This window comes from Gopherus evgoodei, chromosome 2, assembly GCF_007399415.2.
Source record: "Gopherus evgoodei ecotype Sinaloan lineage chromosome 2, rGopEvg1_v1.p, whole genome shotgun sequence".
In the NCBI taxonomy this organism is placed as follows: domain Eukaryota; kingdom Metazoa; phylum Chordata; order Testudines; family Testudinidae; genus Gopherus; species Gopherus evgoodei.
The window spans coordinates 45,241,045-45,259,826 of NC_044323.1; the positions used below are offsets into that span (position 1 = coordinate 45,241,045).

Here is an 18,782-nt window from a genome sequence, read left to right on the forward strand (position 1 = left end):
GTATTCTACAATACAGGATACCTCTCACCAGCAAAGGAGCAGGAAGTCAAAGTGAAGGAATGGTGCAATATGCATTGACCTATGAGCCAGAACAGGGTAGGGCTAATTTTACAAGACCTAAAAGACATGACAGTGTCAGTTTCAATGCTAAAGTAGTATTTTTTTTCTGAACCACCCTCTCCCCACTTCCCACTGTTTTTTTTTAAATGCAAAATATTTAGTGTTATTTATCATGTAAAAACTTTGCAAACAGGCATATACAACTATTTCCACAGAAGTTACTACCCCAAAGATACTGCTTTATGGACGCTATTTTTCTATTTTGTTTCCTCTGCCTGTTGTCTTTAATATAGTCATAAATAATCTGCTGTAGCCTAAACTATGTTTGTTTATTTTTTATATTTTTGTTTGTTTGTCATATAGCTTCTCTACAGTGTTCAGAGTGAACAACACTCAAGTCCTGTCATAATTAGTCCTGGAGAACAAGACATTTTCCATGTTCCTACTTTTGAGAGAAAGGAACCTGACATAGAATTACCAACGCGCAGAATTCAGGCTCAAGGTAACACATATAGGAACTCTTAGATATTGCTGGCAACACTATATTAATATACTGGTATTTATAATTAATTATCTAAGGCAGTGGTGTCCAACTTTTCCTCTCGCACCCCCTGTAACCAGTAATGGAATATGTCCATGCCCCTCTGGGCCGGAAGTAGAGTTGCAGCTGGGCCGGTGGCCAGGGACAAAATTGTGGCTGAGAGAGGGGGTAGGGCCGGTGGCTGAGCTGGAAGCAGAGCCGGGGCCACAACTGCGGCTGGTGATGGGGCCGGAGCAGGAGCTGAGGGCAGAGAGGGGCAGGGTGGCACTCCCTCCCCGCCCCACTGTGGGGGCTGGCCCAGGACCCACTGCACTGCCACAGACATTCCTCCATGCTCCCCTAGGGGGCGTGCTCCACAGTTTGGAGATCACTGATCTGAAATCAATATTAATATGTCTGCTCGACAATTTTTATACACCCCTTTTATTTCTGCATACGATTCAGTTGCTTATTTACATCACCAGTTAATCAGCATTCAAGATGCCTCAATATTCTGTCCATCTAAGGCTCAATATTCTATCACTCTTATTTTGTGAGTGCTGTCCTATCCTGTGCTTATTGTAGTGGAACTTTCAGATAGATAATGTGAGGAGATTGATTTTTCTGCTCATACAACAAGAGAAGCTAAGCAGTCCTACCAAAATTATAAACAAACACATGCATACTAAGTGCATAAAAAATTGTACAGCCCCTCTCCCACTTACAATAATGGAATAGTGTAATGATGATAATCCTCTTCAGTTAAGAATTTGTGAGCAAGTTGATTAATTAAAAATACAATGTGTAATGATGCAGTAACTGAATCTGGTGAAAATGTCATCAGCTCTCTTTGTAATTTAGCCTTGCAAGAAAGTATGCAAATTCTTCTGAGCAAGATAATGGAAGAATACAACAGGTTGATGGCACTTCATACACAGTTTATGAGCGACTGTAAAAAGGTAGACTATTTACAATTCCATACGATTATAAAGTGGATATGCGAACCAGATGCTGGTTGTGGATTCCATCTGTTTCTTGTTTATTAAGTCCCAATCCTGCAAACATGCCCATATTTAAATTTGTGCATGTAAATAACACTTGGCCCATTTATTTCAAGCATAAAATGAAGCACGTGCAAGTTTTTGCAGAATTATATAAAGATCATTTAATGACTGTGTAATGTACCTGGGTCTAAGAAGGGGAAATTAACTTTTCAAAATTAAATGGAAAACCCTCTTAAATGTGATGTTTTATGTTATATAAAACTCAGGTGGTATTCTTGGTGAAAAAAGTTACGCTAACATTCTTATAATATTTCAAGATGATTTTACAAGATATTTTTATCATCATCTTGGCATATCCCAGTGGACCTGGCCTCCTTGCAGATCGAGTGCCACCTGAATTATTCTTTGGCTTGGTCCTGAAGGTGGTCTGGCTGAATGTTCAGTTTATGTCCATCACTAGCAATTTTAATCTCACCATGAAAGCTTTTGCTGCCCCCATAATCATAAGCCATGTACAGCCATTCAGAATTCATTGTTCTTCCATTCTAATATGTCCAAATCAAGAAAGCTACCAAAACCAAAGTAGTACTGATGGAGGTGGATGGTTCAGCTTCAAATATCCCCATGTTTAATCTTGTCCTGCTGCTTAGTATGGAGCCACAAAATGTCAGGTTTTGTGCTATTTTTTACATTTTCTTGGAAATTATGTGCTGACTGTCCTTCCCGAGGAAAGTAGTTTTGTTAAAATTTGTAACTAATTTGTAATTAATGTCATGCATACGGTTCCTAGAACAAGTACTTTGCCAAGTCTGATCCTGAGAAATTTGCGGAAAATAAATATAGTTCAGTCATGGTTTATAGCTCAGCCATTTTTAGTATATACAGTAGATCCTGCTTACTAACAACCCCTCAGCAGATGGCCAAAACTGGGCAGTAACTTGCAGTTGCCAATAAAAGAGAGGCAGTTTTGAAAGGCTGCAGCCAGAGAAGGAAGCTCAGAGGCTCGAGGTACCTCTCCTTGCGCTTTCCAAGCTGCATTCTCCCCTGGCACCAGGCTCAGCACGTCCAGTTTTGATCAGAGGCACAGGTAGATGTATAAAATCGAGCAATTACATAATGTAAGATTACATAGATAATCTTATTTAAAGAATAACCCATCAAATATCCTGTGCATTGGCCTGATCTGTTTAGGACATAGGTTGCAAAACGTATTATGAAATAAGATTAACCAGCTAAATCTAAATAGAAATGAAAAAAAATCAAAATGTTTTGAAAATAAGTTTCCTATACTGTTACCTATGAACAAATTCAGTAGCCTTAAATAACGATTTTTAAATTCTAAGAAAAACTTCAAATAGCCTCAGAGAGATGTCCTATATTTTTAAAAATAAGTGTAAAAAGAATAGTCTGTGGGTAATCTGACCAGTAGTAAAGTATTCTTCCTTAAGCTAACTTGAATTCCTGTTATCTGCACCTTATATATGCTAATATTTTATAGGTAAACAGAGCATGAGCTTTCAATATAAAGTAAAAATTCTCATTCTGAGCTCATTCTCAAGTTTTTTTTCGCATGCACGACTTAGCTTTTATTGAAAAGCCAGGGGGAGAGACATGCAGCATTTATAAAAGTCACTACGAATTCCACTTGGTGGATCTGTTAACAAAATGGGTTGAATGTGTAACCAGCAATACTCCATCTATTACCATATGATCAAATGAATCATCTTTTCAGTGTGCCTGCCCTCCATATCTTGATATACTGGATACTGTAGAACTTAAGACTGTCTGTGGGTAAATAGCACAGTATTCTGTCATACAAATTCATAGATTCTAGGACTGCAAGGGACCTCGAGAGGTCATGGAGTCCAGTCCCCTGCCCTCATGACAGGACCAAATACTGTCTAGACCATCCCTGATAGACATTTATCTAACCTACCCTTAAATATCTCCAGCGATGGAGATTCCACAACTTCCCTAGGCAATTTATTCCAGTGTTTAACCACCCTGACAGTTAGGAACTTTTTCCTAATGTCTAACCTAAACCTCCCTTTCTGCAGTTTAAGCCCATTGCTTCTTGTTCTCTCCTTAGAGGCTAAAGTGAACAAGTTTTCTCCCTCCTCCTTATGACACCCTTTTAAATACCTGAAAACTGCTATCATGTCCCCTCTCAGTCTTCTCTTTTCCAAACTAAACAAACCCAGTTCTTTCAGTCTTCCTTCATAGGTCATGTTCTCAAGACCTTTAATCATTCTTGTTGCTCTTCTCTGGACCCTCTCCAATTTCTACACATCTTTCTTAAAATGCAGTGCCCAGAACTGGACACAATACTCCAGTTGAGGCCTAACCAGCGCAGAGTAGAGCGGAAGAATGATTTCTCGTGTCTTGCTCACAACACACCTGTTGTGAGCAAGATGATTTTGATGAAACGATCATTTTTCTTAGTGATGTGCCATCAGTAGAAAATTTGATAATAGTACAGACAGTATCCTGCATTGCTATATATTAAAAGGTTAAATGTGATATATTCAGCGGTTACATTTAGAAAAAGGTTGCAAAATATGCATAACGTGGGTATGTGTGTGTATTTTATATAAATGGTAGATTGGGTGCAAGTAAAGTATTAGCACTTGTGTTATGCTTTCAGGACAGTTACAGTTTCTATTCTTGATTTAAATATTATTTAAATTATTGTCATTTGTTTTTACTGTACTTTTCCTAGGCTGAAGAGCAACAGACATCATATGTTGAACTGGAGCAACAGACATCATATGTTGAACTGGAGCATAGAAAAGAAGAGGAAAGCAGCTGTCTGCAAATGAAAACAGAAGGCCTTCAGACCCCTTCACAGGATCTTATTGGTAAAGAGATACATATGCAATTATTTGTAATGTCTATAGCCATAAAAATGCTTTAAATCTAAATTTGTTGATAAGACAAGGTTAAACACCTTAAGTACGGAGGATTCGCTCATCTGATTTATGTCCTTTTTGTTCTTTTAAATCTCTGGAATTTTGTTTAGAAGTTCAGCAGATCTGCTCTAGAACTGTGTTCAGTTTTATTTTTTGGTTTTCAGCAATTAAAGGGATTGTTAATATTACCTCTAACAAAAGAGAGAGAGTTCTTGTGTTGTTTTTGCAAGGTTGTTATTTATAGAAAATAGGATTGCTCTGCTATCACAATAAAAATAATTACCTTCATTAACATTTTATGAGATCTTTGATGTTATTGCTAGTCATTGTTTTACTATTTCAAATAGACTTTTTGTGTGTATTAACATAATTGTTAACTGATTTTCTCCCTTCAGATTACCAATTTACAGATCTTATGGTGAGAGCATCTCGTTGGGAGGAGATGGAGAACCTTAAAACACAACTTGAAGGAAAACATGCTCAAGAAATTGAGCATCTCCGATCCTATTTCCAGCAGCAGTTGAAAGAAACTGAAGAGAGATACACTACAGAGATCATTCATTTACAGAATAGACTTCAGGATGTCAGTGAATCCCCTAAAGATTTCAGGTATCCTATGATCTTTATCCTCCTTTCCTATAGTGTTTTCCATTTTGTACTGAACACCATATGTAAACATTAGTGTTTTCAAAAGCTAATGGGTGCAAAGCTTTATATTTTATTAAAACATCAGAATATGAAAAAATCATCAAATTATATGAACATTTTTTTACTCATCACTTTTTTTTAAAAATCAAATATTTTACAAAGAAATAGTATAACCAGTATGAACTATGTGAGGGAGCAGTATCTGATAACTCAGAAATTATTGGATACTGAATTTGCTACGTTACAAGTATTTCTTTATTATATCATTGCAAATTGTTGTATGTTATACCATTGCAATAGATTTGATAGTTACCCCTGAACGTTTGCAAATTTTACTCATTACCTCATGTTACTCAATATATAAATTATTAAATATGTGGTGCATTTAATACAGTACTTGTTACCAAGTAGCATAGGAAAGGTGGGGGAAAACCTCCCACGTAGCTGTAGGAAGTGAAAAGGCACAGCCACTCCCTTTCCCCACTGCCCTTCAGAACCCTGCCAGTCTGAACAAAAGCACTTCCTACCTTCGTCGGAGGGCCATTCAAGCTAGGTATGTCTGCTTTGGCAAAGTGGAGAGCACATATTTTTTTTCTTTTTGTTACACTTTTCTAGATCGTATATGTCTTTCCTTCCCTTTCTTAAAATACATTTCTACCCTGAGAAGTGACTATGTAAAAATGGACAAAGAGTCCTGTGGCACCTTATAGACTAACAGACATATTGGAGCATAAGCTTTTGTGTGTGAATACCCACTTCATCGGATGCAAGTAAAAATGGTATCTATGTACCCAGTTGATCTGCTCCTTGTGTGTCCTCAGTCGTATATGCTTACTTTATTGGAAACACTAGGCCCTGAACATACAGGGATTTATACACAGGCTTAATGTTTGCAGGACCAGTACCTTAGTTTTTAAACTCCCTGCTACTGTCTGTTTTGTAGAACAAACACAGTGCCTTCTGAATACTCATATAGCTAGGCATAAACTTCCAGTGAGCATTTGGGTTTGTTTAAGGCCTGCTAGCCTAGTCAGTTTTCAGCATCATAAAAATGGTACATTTGAAGTATTTTCAATGTGGATTTTATTAAAATCTATAGACTGCAATATCTGTACTGGCCTGGACAAGTTATTAGCCTTTATAATTAATTTCCTGACGCTTTTTAGTTTGTTACCACTTGATCCTTTTTTAGACTTCTTCTTGTATACGTGTTGATATGCTGGTTTCATTCAAGTTAACTTTTTGTGCAGTGAAACTATTTAGCAATAAGTAAATACTCATGAGCATGCATTCTTTTTAGAATAAACATTTTAGATGATGCACTCTCCTGTTCGTTCACCCCTGTATTTTTGAGCCTTATGCAAGTTAGAAGGAAACCAAATGTTTTCACGTAAACCTAGAATTTAATTGGAAAAATACCCTTACTTGGGTATAACTTAGTCTTCTGGGAACCAAATATGTAGTTCCACCTCCTTATAGGTCTCACTTATGATTACCAGGTAGCTGCTTTATAGAGTTTTCTGCGGGATCTTCAGTCCCCATCCTTACATCTGTTAGTCTTAAAGGTCCCATCCCCCCAATACGTCTGTTAGTCTTAAAGGTGCCACAGGACTCTCTGTTGCATCCTTACTTTGTTACTCCACTTGTAATCTGTGTAAGAGATAAGCAGAAAATTAATTATTTCCTTGCTGGGAGTCAGGTAGGATCTTTTCACCAGGTTGCATATCCAGGTCATAGGTCACATCTTGGTAAATAATTAATGGAAAAGCTGTGCAATGCTATTTAAAAATTAGAGTAATTTCTTTAATAGTTATTTATTGATGAACTCAGTGAATCCTAAGATTGAAGAGCACCATGCATTCTAATATAGGACTTTTTCATTACCTGACTTCTTTATAAAGAAACCAAAATAAAATTGTTAATAAGAGTCCTAGAAATAATCAGTAACTTTTTTATAGCTAAAATAATGAATTGTTGCTACTTTGAGAAAGTTAATCAGGTATTTTGGATTCCTTGCTATTTCAAAGATATCTTACTGAATTCATGGTTTTACATAAAATGTGCTGTTGAGGAAAAGTAAGCTTGAAAATTGTATATATTTAAAATGTGACAAAAGATCATAAACCTAGCAATAAAGAAACTTAATGTCTTATTTCATTCACCCTACACATTATGTCTTCTTTAGCAAGGCACTCATTTGTCTCATGATAGCAGAAAGGGAATTTTAGAGGAAGGATTTGTGAAAGCCACAAATCTTAATATTTTTATAGCCTGGTTCTAATTTTGGCCTTTCGTAACATCTTTCCTAAGAAGAGTATAGCCAGAGCTTTGAGCTTCCTTGTATCAACTTGCTGCCAAGAATGGAGATTTAACATAACCCGGTTAGAATATGTAGAGCTTTCTAAGGTGCCTAGCATTGTGGTATTTAAGTGTAGAAAGAAACAAGAGACTTCTTACCTGCCTTATTCATTCAGATGCTTGACTTGTCTGTTAACAAGCCACCCATATAATACAAGCAGGACATGCATCTGACTAGGGTGTAACAATTAAAAGGGCAGCAAAAACATTGTGATCAGTCTTCCAGCTGATGTCTGGCCCCATCTGGTTTCTCCAGCATCTAAGCACCTCCTCTTCTTTAGCCTGCACTCTACTAGTCAAACCTTAACCATTGGCTTCACCTTAATTATATGTTGATGGTCAATAAACAATAGGAGCAGCCGGAGCTTGGCAGAGGCTGCTAGTCTCAATGGGGTTTTAAAAGGCAAGGGTGGGAGTCTGTATAACTGAAGGTGGGAAGTGTAGATTTTGAGAAAAATGACATGTGGCTGGGTGATGGAAGAGTATTCTGTGGAGGGAGAGTTGTAAAGTGAGTAGATAGTGGATGATATGGGGTAGGTTGATGTACATTGAATGAAGCAGGGGACTGGACACTGAACAAGGTGGAAAACAAATAAATAGCTCCCTCATTCACTGTGCTCTGTCCATCTTGTTCCCTAAATTACTAAGAAGTCCCATGGAAAATATTGTATATCAGTAGTTCAATTGCACACTACCCCCTTCTGACAACAAAAATTACTACATGACCTCTGGAGGGGGGGACAGAAACCTGAGCCTGCCGGAGTCCTTCCACCTTGGTTGGGGAGGGCCAAAGTGGAAGCCCAAGGGCTACGGCCCTGAGCAAGGGACCTGTAACCTGCGTCCCTCCACCCAGAGCTGAAGAGAAATCCTGAGCTCTGCTGCCCAGGGCTTTGTCTTTGACCCTGGGCTCCAGCAACTCTAATGCCAGCCCTGCCAACCCCATTAAAACGGGGTTGGGACCACTTTGATGTCCCGATCCATAGTGTGAGAACCGCTGTTTTATATGATCATGTAATTAAAGACTGTATCATAATCCATAAACTTGGAGGTCAGAACTAAACCAGACTTTTTCAGACTTCATTTTGTAACCTTAACATTTTCTTAATATTGGATAGACTATTTCATTCTTTTGAATATATACACAGGAGTCACACTTTTAAAAATATCTTCTGTTTTGAAAGATTCTGTTAGTTTGTGAAAGCATCCTTATACTTGCAATGATGAATACTGGTAGAACTGATAATATCTTTCAAACTTGTAGAAATTTAAGTGTGATTACTGTATGTATTTGATAAGTTTTGTGAGTTGCTTCCCTGGCCACTAAGTAGCATGGATAGAAAACATAGAATGGAGGTGGGAATGATGTATTTAGGTTTGCTTAGAGTACCAAAATGTTTGGAGGTGCATCTGGTCCCATTTCACCAAACTTTATTGATTTTGAGTGGAATTTTAAAAAGTGCCTACATGACTTAAGACGATAGGTCCCACTGAGATCAAGAGGACTTGTGTTCCTAAGTCGCTTAGGCTTTTTCAAATATCCCAACTTTTATGTTTAAGCTTAAATTGTCAAATTGTGTAGAAACTAATATGCAAAACTAAAAGTTTTTATTTTCATTACTTTTATCCTCCATCTCCCCTTTGCTCTTCTTGTTTGTCACATTCACTTATTTATTATTTCAAATTAGACTGTAAGGTCTTTGGGCAGAGGCTCTGTTTAGCTTTGTGTTTACACAGAATTTTTCTCGGTGGGGTTGATACTGACTGGGGCATTACTGCAATACAAATAATAAACAGTAATCATCATCATTTTGCATTCTACTGTTAAAAGAGTACCACAGAATTTGTGTCATGTAAAATATGTGTCCTCTGTCACTAGTTTAATTTTTTCTTATATAGTTAGCGAGAGGTATTGGGAAATTGAAATTAATATCCTGTAATATTAATCTTTTTTCCATCTTTCTTTTACATTTTAGTATATCTGCGGAGTCACAGGGAAACTCTAAAGACATCATGCAGAAAATGACACAAACTGAAAGTCTTTATCAACAAAGTATAGATATGGCAGTAGAGGTACTGTATAATTCAGTTTGTCTATCAACAATATTATGTGTTTTCAGGATTATTTAAGTACCTTGGGATATAAATATTTACACTTCAACAAGACATCATTGAAATTTGAGAATAATATTTTGGAGTAATAAACAGATGATGATGATGATGATGATAATCTCAATAGTTATATCAGATGTTTGGAAGTGAAACATGAACATGAGTTCAGCCCATGCTCAAGAAACAAATGAAAATCTCATTTAAATTTTTACAAAACATATAAAAGAAAATGTGTGTCAGACAAATTATGATGAGCAATAATCTTAGCTTTAATTTAAAAAAAAAAGTCTAGCCCTTGTTGCAGAAGAAATTTTGAAATTTTAATTCTTAAAGGCCCAAAAAACAGACCGCAAATAAAAAAATCCAAAATTTTTAAGCCACTTTTAATATTTGTTGAGACCAGACTCATGATTTTTGAACTTTTGGGATTGGCAATACTGTATTTCAGACTTGTTTGTAAGGCTCTGTGATCTAGTCATGTCCCTTCTGCCCTTACCACGGCTTCTGTGCTTCTGAGGGTGCAAACAGTGCTGGAGAACTGAACCACCACTTCATCTACTGCAATTTTAGCTTTTGTATCTGATTTTGGAGCCACAGTGAGGAAAATTCCCTTTCCCAACTCTTTTTCTTCATGGACCAAGATTACTTAAACTAATTTACAGGTGACCTTTTAAAAAAAAAAAAGAAGAAAAGGTTTAGAAAATTCAGTATCCTAGCTGAAACTTATACAATTGAGAAAGTAAAAGCAAGAAACCATGAATTAATATTTCATATTTTTTCTTAGTTTCCTCGTGAAATGGAATCAAAAGGTGATATGGACATTATTCAGCTGTTGGAAAAACAGTACCAAGAAAGATTAGAAGAAGAAACAGCTAAGGTATAACTTTATAGTGACAACTTTTTAAGCATGTATAATGTGGTTTTATTTACTGTTTGTTACTGTTCAGAAAATAACAGAACAAATATATTGGTATAGTTATATTTATTTATGGGAAACTATCTTGTTCTGATTCCAAACAAGGAAGAGTCTTTCAAAGCCTGTAGGGAACGTTGTGCTTTTGACACAAATTTAACATGATAAGTCGGCCCATACTAACCCACTTTATTTTTCTTTTCTCACTCATTCCTTAGCATACATTAGTTAATCCTTTTATTTTCTTAACCAATACCCATCTTCCAGGGGGTCCTGCTCCTAAAATCCTCTGTATAACCCTCTCAAAATCTTCTCTGTAAAGGAAAAGAGCAACTTAATCAGTCTAATCCAATTTTTTTGAAAGAGGTATCTGATTAGAGTTGACTGGAAGCACTTAGCTAAGTTTAGAAGATTTGGGCTGCTTACCTGGTTTGTTTCATTTTTATTAATTTTTATTTTTATAAAAGGAGAAAAGAACTGATTAACTTTTCTCTATATCTGTACAATGTGAATACATTTTCTCCTTGTGGACCAATTGACTGTGTTTTCATTAGAGAGACAATGTGGATGAGGTAATATCTTTTATTGGACCACCTTCTGTTGATAGAAGAGAGACAAGCGTTTGAGCCACAAACAGCTCTTCTTTAGCTCTGGGAGAGAGACTCCGAGCATCACGGCTAAATGTAAGGTGGAGCAGAATGTTTAGCATAAGTAGAGCCCTGCAAATCCACAGTTATCTGCTTATATCCATGGATGCAGATGCAGTTGTGAATCAGATGCAGATCCAAATTTTTGTATCTGCACAGGCAGTGCTTAATTTGTGCTGCAGCTTGCCAGGGCTGAGTTCCGGCATCTCTTGGTATATCAGGTCATAGCCCTGGCACCGACTTACTCCTTTGAGTCTGTCAGGTCCCGCATGCAAGGAGGCTGCGGCTCCAGCTGCAGTGTTTAATTTGTGCCGGTGCTTGCGAAGGCTGAGCCCCGACACCTCTTTCATTACAAATTAAGCACTGCGGGCAGGGCTCTAACAGCAAGATAAGGGTCGGGTGCTGGTGTGAATGCAGATACTTATAAAAAGTGGAGTGCAGATCACGGGTCAGATACAAGTTAATTATCATGGAAGCACATCGGTTATGGATCCAAATTTTTGTATCCACACAGGGTTCGAAGTATAAATAGTTAGCACATATTCTAAGGGACCATTCAACGTACAGTGGCCCGTTAACACCTCTGTAGTCTAAGGGCAAAAAGAGGGTGCTAGTAGGTTACAGATTGTTGTAATAAGCCATAAGTCCAGAGTCTCGGTTCAGTCCATGATTTTTTATGTCTAGCAGAGTTATGAACATAAGCTCCCAGGCTTGTCTTTTGAAAACGTTGTGCAGGTTTCCTTTGAGGATGAGGACTCTAGTGGAGATTGTATAAAGAACTTAAATGAGATATTTTACAGAAAGCCGCTTTACCCAGTTGATGTCTAGGAAAACATCTGCAGCTATAACAAAAGGTTTTGAAGAAGATAGCAAGACACATAGTATGTCTGATCTATCAGTCCTCATATTCTTTAAGTGTCTGGATCTTCATTCAACCAAACTGTCTTATCCTCACCATTAGAAATGATTTATGAAACTCGAGAAGGGTGAGGGATTGAATGTCTTGCTACTGTCTTCAAAACCTGTTGTTATAGTTGCAGATATTTTCTTAGACATCAACTAGCTTAAGTAGCTTTCTGTAAAATGTGAAATGTCCCCTTTAGAATAGCTTATTTAAAAATACAAATATTATTTGCTAACTGTGTTGCTTTTTTACCTTTTAAATGTATTTATTTCCATGTAAAATTGATTTATTCATTTATTCATATTATTGATGGGTGGCAACTAGTTTTCTTCTGCAGTAGTAGACGCTGCTGTGTATGAACTTCTAAAGGTTGTTTTTATTTTTTCAGGTTATTGTGTCAATGAGTGTAGCGTTTGCCCAACAGACTGAACTGGCAAGAATGGCTAGACAAGAGGAAGAATCAGCACAAACACAAATTGTTCATAAAAAGGAAAAATGTTTTGAAAGTAAGAAGAAGTGCACTGAAGATGAGTTAGATGGCCATCTTATTAAGGAGAAGAAAGCAGACATTAAACATGCAGAAGAATTTAAGCCACTTAGCAAGGAGCTGAGTGAAGAGTCCAGTGAGATTTCTTCTCTTGAAGAACAACTTGAATCAAGTGTTAATCCTGGTTACATGCTAGAACTGAGCAAGAATGAAATGAGGTTTCCAGTATTACCTTTCTCCCATGACAAAGAGCTTACAGTGAAGGAAATATCAGTAAGTATATAGACATCCACCTGAGAAAATCTTTTGCTTTTTTCCCCAGTACTACTAGGTAATTTAGGCCTAAACTTACGAGGCTTTAAAAAATTGTACATGGAAAAGAGTTAATTTTACCAGAAATATTATGATTTATTTTAATTCTATGAAAACTCATATTTTATTTAGCAGCTTGTGTGCTGTATTTTAACTCAAATATTATAACATTACACTAATGCATGAGAATTGGAACATAAAACTGAATATACTGAAAATGACTAATCCATTTGCATGATCAAAGCTTGTGAAATGCAAAAAAGAAAGAATAGCATAAACAGTGAAAAATAAGCTTGATTTTTTAAAAAAGTATTTTAATACAAATAAATACGTCTTACTAGCGACACATGAAACCTATATAAAAGGGATAAAATTGTGTAAATGTATTATTTTAACCCACCCATGTCTCTCTTGATATATAGGGGACATCATCTGAAAGGATAAAAGCAATAGCTAAAATATATTATTTTTAATAATCTCTGGGGGAGGAGAGGTATATACAGAATGTATACCATTCAATCCTAATAGCCAGACATTTGGCAATTTATAACGTGAGATGGGGAAGTTTTTACCCTGTTGTGTCTACAGGGCTACTGCAGCTCAGTGACAAAGACAGGTTACTCAATTCATTCCCTTCTGAAAGAGAAAAGATGGTAAGAAATATCCGCCAGCCTCCCTGTACACAATACAGTTTTAAGTAACTGAACATGGACTATGATGTTAAAAGTTTCATTTTTCCAATTTTTTATAATCAAAATTGTATTTTTTCCTTCCTAGGATGGAAACAATTGATATTTGTACAATGGGGAGCTCATTAGGCTCAGTTTTAGGGGACGGTTAGCACCACTGATTAGTGAGAAAGCTTGACAAGTAAAAATTGGCTAGAGTTATTTCCACCTCTTTTTTTACAACAGAGATTACAATGCCATGATAGTGAGTCCTCTGAATACTATATATCAGGGAATAAGAGACAGGAAAAAAATAAATGTGTCTGACAGTGATTCTCTAGTTGCAAAGCGTTATATAGGTGGAATTATAATAAATCTAAATTTTGCATTTCAAATAAGTAACCCTTCCATGTACCCTCTTCAGAAAGGAACCAGTGAAACTTAGCTAGCCTAGTCTTCATTAAAATCTTATAGCACTATATATATTTTGAGTGGAAGGATTCTCATATATTCATCCATAACTGGATTCATATCTAATATTTTTTTATAGAGTAGTGAGTTTTGTTTCTTTGGATTTGTTTCTTTCTATGTTTTGAGATTACTTGAAATGCTTAAAATTCTAAACACATTTATGTTATATATTCTACTTGTAAAGGTATGTATTTGCAGAAAAGAGCTTCTGAAATTCATATTTTTACAAGATCATGTCCTAAAGAGAATAAAATTGGAATTGTAAAATGCACTCTTCCATATATAATTTTTAAATAACATGAAATGTGCATGATCGACCCTTGTTATGAGTGCACAGTGCAAGCATTATCTATATTCTAATGTCTGTTGTTGTCACTTGAACGTAGAATGTGCATTTTCAAATACTAATTTATCACTATAAACAACACTGTGTACAATAGGAGAACTCAGCCGAACAAATACTTTATACACTGTCCCATGCAAATAACTAATGTTTTGGTTTGCTGGCAGTTCCAAAAAAATTGGGAAAAATATTGTTTCAGGTGAACTCAAAACCTAAATTTATTAGAATTATCAATGAATAGAAAAATGAGAAAAAATGTTTTGGGTAAACAAAACATTTTGTTCAAAATGAAGGATTTGGTTTTAATAGATCTGGTGTCTATAACTGTATTTTTTAATAAAAGCAAAGAAAATAAAGGGCTATATTTACAAGGGGACTTAGGCACCACTCACAAAATGGAGGAGGAGGTGGCTCCCAATAACCCAGAGGCAAGGGCACTCACGCAGGAGACCCAGGTTCAAATCACTGCTATTAAGCAGGGACTTCAAACCCAGGTCTCCCTTATTCCCTGTGACTAACCACTAGGTTATTTGCTATTCTGTAATGGGTCTCTCTTAGTCTCTTCTGTTGAAGCTGACCTCCTGAGGTCCCTTCCAACCCTGATATTCTATGTTGCACTTTGTGTGAAATACTTAAACATTCATTGGACCAGAGAGTGATAATGACCTGTAGCCTTGTCGCTCGGGCACTCATCTGGGAGTGGGGGCTTCTGAGTTCCCAGTCCCTGCTCCAGTGAAATTAATTGTTTATATAAAGTGGAAAAGCTTCAACGGGAGAGACTGAGAGAGACCCACCTCAGATTAGCCAATATCATTGTTGTTAAGGCACTCACCTAGGATGTGTGAGACCTGGGTTTGAGTCCCTAGTCATGGGGCTCTTGGATATAAGGAGGGGAGGGGACTGATGCAATTAACTGAAATGGACATGAATTTGCAAAATGTTTTGGTTGAACCAAAAATGCATTTTTCATTGGAAAAAATTTAATTGGAAAAGTCAACAAATTTCACCCATCTCTATTAAAGGTATAAGAGCACAGGCAGTTTTGTTGCTTGCCAAAACAGAAGACTACAGTACAAAAACAGAGAGATGGGTAGTTGCAATGGGCACATTTCAGAGATGAACAAAAACTGTAACTGGAGTACCTCATGCAAGTAGTAGGCCATATGGATATTTTTGAAGGTTGAATATGAGGAGGCTTTTGAATTGTGGTCTATCTCAGGTATGGAAAAGTGTGTGACAAAGCACTCTGCCAGAAGTCAGTCACACACACAAAGGGAACAGCTGGGAGAGATACTTTTGGAGAACAAAAGAAGCAGTAGTGGTTATGAGAGGAGAGAGATAGGTAAAAGTTGAGTTGTGAAGTGCTTTGAAACTGAAAAAGAGAATCATTAATTTTATTCAGAAGAAAAAGGAAAAAGAAGAGTATCTGAGTTATGGTCCAAGGAAGGTGATTCAGTGGTAGCATTTTTTATAGATTTGAGAAGAGGAAGATAAAAGTGAAAAGCCAGAGTGCAGGAGGTTGCAATGAGGAAAGTTAGAGATAAGGGCCTGGATATTAATATTACTTGGATAGAGCTTCATATATGTAGTCCCTTCACTTTCTCACCAACCTCAAAATATTAAACAAAGCTTAATATTTTTCTTTGTTTTGGAACATTACATCAATACATATGTTTACCGTTTCTTAGTTGGGGAGTATGTGATTCTTTAACATTTGGCCTTCCAAGAAGCAGGGAACAAGTTGATTTCTTAGATGATAGCTGTTTTGATTTGTGCAAATATTTTTGAAAAATTGTTTAAACATTTCATACATGTACCTGCATATAAAATGATAATAACAGTTCAAATATTACAGCCCTATCATGAGATGGCAACATCCAGTACAGAAACATCAGATCAGCTGTTGCTATATGAAGAGCGTTTGGAAGACATGCGACAGGAACTTGTACGACAATATCAGGAACATCAGCAGGCAACAGAATTATTGAGACAGGGGCATATGCAGCAAATGGAACGGCAAAAAGAAAATCAAGAACAACTCCTAGCAGAGCTTGATAGACTTAAAGTTCAATTAGCTGAGGTAATGTAGGATCTGGGGCGATGGCAGGGGCAGAAGAGTGTATTGACAACTGATACTGGCTTTTTCTCACCACAGTCAGCCCTAAACTGTCATGAACTAGTCTTGGTTGGAGCCTCCAGGAGTTCAACCATCTTTTTGTTGCTGGGAAAACATTTAGCAGCCTGATCTCCTGCCACTATCTGTACAGTGAAGTCTACCAAATCAAGGGTATGAGGGTTCTGGGGCCAGCTTCCGTTAACCAATTTCCCTCAGAGTAAGTGTGGTCTCAGAGGATGTCAAGGTTCCTTCCCCACTCTGAACTTTAGGGTACAAATGTGGGGATCTGCATGGACACTTCTAAGCTTTATTACTAGCTTAGATTGGTAACTCTGCCACCATCCAGAAATTTCAGTGTCTGGATTACTTCTTGTCCTCCCCAAAACCTTCGCCTCCCCGGGCAGCCTTGAGAGGTTTCACCAATTCCCTGGTGAACACAGATCCAATCCCCTTGGATCTTAAAACAAGGAAAAATCAATCAGGTTCTTAAAAAGAAAGCTTTTAATTAAAGAAAGAAAAGTAAAAAAATCATGTCTGTAAAATCAGGTTGGAAAATACTTTACAGGGTAATCAGATTCATATAGCCCAGAGGAACCCCCTCTAGCCTTAGGTTCAAAGTTACAGCAAGCAGAGGTAAAATCCTCTCAGCAATAAAGGAACATTTACAAATTGAGAAAACAAAAATAAAACTAATCCGCCTTGCCTGGCTGTTACTTACAATTTTGAAACATAAAAGACTGATTCAGAAAGATTTGGAGAGCCTGGATTGATGTCTGGTCCCTCTTAGTCCCAAGAGCGAACAACACCCAAAACAAAGAGCACAAACAAGGACTTCCCTCCACCAAGATTTGAAAGTATCTTGTCCCCTTATTGGTCCTCTGGTCAGGTGTCAGCCAGGTTTACTGAGCTTCTTAACCCTTTACAGGTAAAAGAGGCATTAACCCGTAACTATCTGTTTATGACACGCCCCCCAAATCTCAGACAGTGTGGAACCACACTGGTGGTGATTTCTTCCTAGAACTTTAGAATAAACAGATTAATAAAACACATGCACCTTTACATATACTACTAATTATGTAAAACTACAAGATTTTCTACATTTCAAGGACAATTTTTAAGCAGTTGATTCTGGGAAACTTTTACGGGAGAGTGCATCAGCTACTTTGTTAGAAGCTCCTGAAATGTGTTGAATTTCAAAATCAAAATCTTGGAGAGCTAAATTCCATCAAAGAAGTTTTTCGTTTTTTCCCTTGGCAACATGAAGCCACTTTAGCGCAGCATGGGCGGTTTGTAGCTGGAAACGCCGTCCCCAAATGTATGGGCGTAGTTTTTCCAGGGCATACACAATGGCGTAGCATTCTTTTTCACTGATTGACCAGTGGCTTTCCCTCTCAGACAGTTTCTTGCTGAGAAATACAACAGGATGAAATTTTTGATCCGGTCCTGCCTGCATTAAAACTGCTCCTACACCACGCTCAGACGCATCTGTGATTACTAGGAATGGTTTGTCAAAGTCTGGGGCCCTTAGCACAGGGTCAGACATGAGTGTTGCCTTAAGCTGGTTAAAGGCCTTGTGACACTCATTAGTCCACTTAACTGCATTTGGCTGTGTTTTTCTGGTCAGTTCAGTGGGGCAGCGATTTGGCTGTAGTGTGGTACAAATCGCTTGTAATATCCGGCCAAGCCTAAGAAGGATTGGCCCTGTTTCTTTGACTTTGGGACAGGCCACCTTTGGATAGCATTCACCTTGGCCTGTAGGGGAGTTATCGTTTCTTGACCCACCTGGTGTCCAAAGTCACTCTGTTTTGGCCTATTTGACACTTTTTAGCTTTAACAGTTAGTCCTGCCTGCCTGATGTGCTCGAAGACTTTTTTCAAGTGTTCCAGGTGTTCTGCCCATGAATCAGAAAAAATGGCCACATCATCGAGGTAGGCAATTGCATATTCTCCCAGTCCTGCTAGGAAACCATCTACAAGACTTTGGAAGGTGGCGAGTGCATTTCGCAGCCCGAAGGGAAGCACATTAAATTCATACACCCCTGCATGGGTGATGAAGGCTGACCTTTCTTTGGCGGGTTCATCTAGAGGTACTTGCCAGTACCCCTTGGTTAAGTTTAATGTAGCGATGAACTGGGCACGTCCCAATTTTTCCAATAGCTCATTGGTGCTTGGCACTGGATAGTTGTTGGGACGAGTTACAGCATTTAGCTTATGGTAGTCCACGCAAAATTGTATTTCCCCATCTCGTTTGGGAACTAGAACCACTGGAGATGCCCATGCACTGTTTGGGGGTGGATTATACCCATCTATAGCA

The 18,782-nt window shown here is 37.5% G+C and overlaps 1 protein-coding gene across 3 annotated transcripts in view; it reads left to right on the top strand.

Moving 5' to 3' along the window:
* Positions 1-18,782, top strand: part of AKAP9 (A-kinase anchoring protein 9) — a 204,250-nt gene that overhangs the window by 98,405 nt on the left and 87,063 nt on the right. For 2 of the 3 annotated variants that reach the window (XM_030550534.1, XM_030550535.1), the window contains exons 11-18: positions 424-562; positions 1,442-1,539; positions 4,304-4,442; positions 4,889-5,102; positions 9,473-9,569; positions 10,393-10,485; positions 12,461-12,832; positions 16,209-16,433. In XM_030550534.1, the coding sequence (XP_030406394.1) occupies positions 424-562; positions 1,442-1,539; positions 4,304-4,442; positions 4,889-5,102; positions 9,473-9,569; positions 10,393-10,485; positions 12,461-12,832; positions 16,209-16,433 (1,377 nt within the window). The remainder of the gene's footprint in view (positions 1-423; positions 563-1,441; positions 1,540-4,303; positions 4,443-4,888; positions 5,103-9,472; positions 9,570-10,392; positions 10,486-12,460; positions 12,833-16,208; positions 16,434-18,782) is intronic. The other variant, XM_030550536.1, reaches the window with a different exon arrangement.